Source organism: Macrobrachium nipponense, chromosome 32 (genome assembly GCF_015104395.2).
Source record: "Macrobrachium nipponense isolate FS-2020 chromosome 32, ASM1510439v2, whole genome shotgun sequence".
Classification (NCBI taxonomy): domain Eukaryota; kingdom Metazoa; phylum Arthropoda; class Malacostraca; order Decapoda; family Palaemonidae; genus Macrobrachium; species Macrobrachium nipponense.
This window is the reverse complement of record NC_061094.1, coordinates 47,182,758-47,185,095: the sequence shown is the minus strand read 5'-3', so window position 1 is coordinate 47,185,095 and position 2,338 is coordinate 47,182,758. Positions and strand designations below refer to the sequence as shown.

Here is a 2,338-nt window from a genome sequence, read left to right as displayed (position 1 = left end):
GGTGGGTCACAGCGGTTGGAATGGGGCGCTGAATTCTGACGGGCCGTGTATTGGTGCTGGTGCGTCAAGTTGCGGGGGCGTCGCGATTCTCTTGGTCTCATCGATGAGGCTGGGTGGGGGAGGGGGATTGCGTGGGAGGTGGGGGAACCTCCCGTTGGCTGGGTGGGGGGACACCTGCCAACATCCATCCTCCAGCCAATCCCATCGACAAGGCCAAGAAAATCGCGACGCCTCCGGAACAGGGCGCAACAGCCTCAAGGCGCGGTCTGTCAGAATCCAGCGGAATTCGGGGCACCAGTCCACCCGCTAACTGTAACCCACCTGTCTGCTATCAACTCAGGGGCGAGTCCATTTCCTGAGGCCGTCGTAGAATTCCTTCGCTCCGTCGACTCGATGCTAATCCTCTGTAGGCGATCCTAATCCTCTGTGGGCGATCCTGGTCCCCTGTGGGAGATCCTAATCCACTGTGGTCGATTCTAATTATTTGTGAGAATCCTCAAAACCAATTTTTGGAGATCGACTAGAACTTCTTCCGCTGTAGATTTGGGACATCTGCTGAGCACAGCACGTACATGGTTCTTATCGTGATGCATGAAGTTGAGGAGGACTTTGTTCTTATACTTGACGAAGGTGAGGCCGTTTTCGTCTTTCAGGAGGAGCTCCTGAAATGCTACAGGTAACATGATGCTATGCAGCTTCTCACAATGCGTTTGAAGGGTCATGGAGTGAACGACGGACCTCCTGCTGCTGTCCTCTTGGCCCGGAGGTTTTGTCCCGTTCTTTTCGAGGCCATTTTTCGTGATCAGTTCATTATTTTTCTCTTTATTATTTTTGTGACTGTCTTCATTCTCTTGATCTACTTCATCGTTATCCTCCTGAGAGTATCCTCTATTGTCCGTGATTTCCGCCTCCTCTTCTTGAACTTTATTCGAATCGTCTACTCCTTCGTTCTCCTGTTCCAGCGTCTGCTCCTCCGTAAGGCTTTCTTCTGCCTCCTTAAGTCGCTCCTCTACCTGTTTCAAGGTACTTTCCAATTCTCTCATCTCTTCTTTTGTCACTTTCAGCTCTTCTGAAAGTTTCTCCACCTCATTCTCTTCCAGTTCCTTTTCTGTCAATCTGTCTTTGAGATTTTGGTTCTCGCCTGCTAACTCAGCGATCCATTTTTTCAGTGCTTGGATTTCTTCAGCCAGAAGCTGATTCTTTTCTCTCTCTTTTTCCATATTTCGGACCGCTGAGCTAATTTCTAAGTCCTTTTCGACGAATGTATCTTTCAGTTTTTCCTTTTCACCAGCTAGTTGAGCGATCCAACTTTTCATCACCTGGACTTCTTCAGCCAGGATTTCATTCTTCCTCCTTTCAACGTTCAGCATTTCCATGGACGTGACAATTTGAGTGTCCTTCTGAGCCAAATCCCGTTCGAAGTATTTATTTTGATCTTCAAGCATTTCTACTTTCCTTTCCATATCTATATTATTTCGGGACTCCTTTTCCAGACTGTTCTGAAGATCACAATTTCTGGCTCGAAGAATATTTATTTCTTGTAGCAAATGTTGTCGATTTTCTTCGCGTTCTGAGGCCAGCTGCTTCAATCTCTTTCTTTCTGCCTCGTGATCCTTTACCTTTTCTTCGAGAAAACTGCAGTATACTTCGTTGTCTTTGACTTGATTCAGCAGTTCTTGGATTACTTCTGCGTTCCTTGCAAATTCTGTGCCGTTGCGATTGAGTTCTTCCTTCAGATCATCTACCTCCTTATTTGTCTGGATTATCACCTTATGACAGTCGTAGTTTTCCTTGCTGAGGAAAAGATTACGAGAAACAAACTCTTCATTTGCGTTCTCGGCTTCCCTCAGCTTCGCCTGATCTTCCTCACGAGCTTTGATAAGTTCTTTCGCGCGAGATTTCTCTTCCGCCAACTCCTTCGCCAAGTCTGCATATATTTCGTCTAGAAATTCCTCCGTGCAACTCCTTTCTTCAATTTCATCCAAGAGTCTGATGTTCATTAAGTAGGCAGCCTCTAGCTCGTTCAGCAATATTCCCTGTTCTTTCGAGAAAGCAGATATTTCTGCGACATATTTTCCATATATAAATGCAAGCAATCCTCCGAGAAAGAAAGCTACCAAGCATTTACCAATAGTAAATCCGGAGATTCCGAATCCAAATATAAAGAATACCACTAATCCGAGAAGGATTAGAGCCAATAAGTTGTTAACAAAGGGTTTGTTTAGAGCCAATGCGGTCTTAACAAAAGTCGTGTTATTCATTGCTGAAAACATGATTGCTGTACTTTCAACCTGTTCGACAGCTTAGAAATGAAAAAGGCCACTGAGCTTCGGAAATT

At 45.6% G+C, this 2,338-nt stretch overlaps 1 protein-coding gene across 1 annotated transcript; it reads right to left on the bottom strand.

Annotated features, from left to right (window-relative positions):
• Positions 1-476: 476 nt before the first annotated feature.
• On the bottom strand, positions 477-2,000 carry LOC135207424 (filamin A-interacting protein 1-like). Its single transcript, XM_064239150.1, has one exon. It carries the CDS (start codon positions 1,998-2,000, stop codon positions 477-479), a length of 1,524 nt encoding a protein of 507 aa, XP_064095220.1.
• Positions 2,001-2,338: the final 338 nt, after the last annotated feature.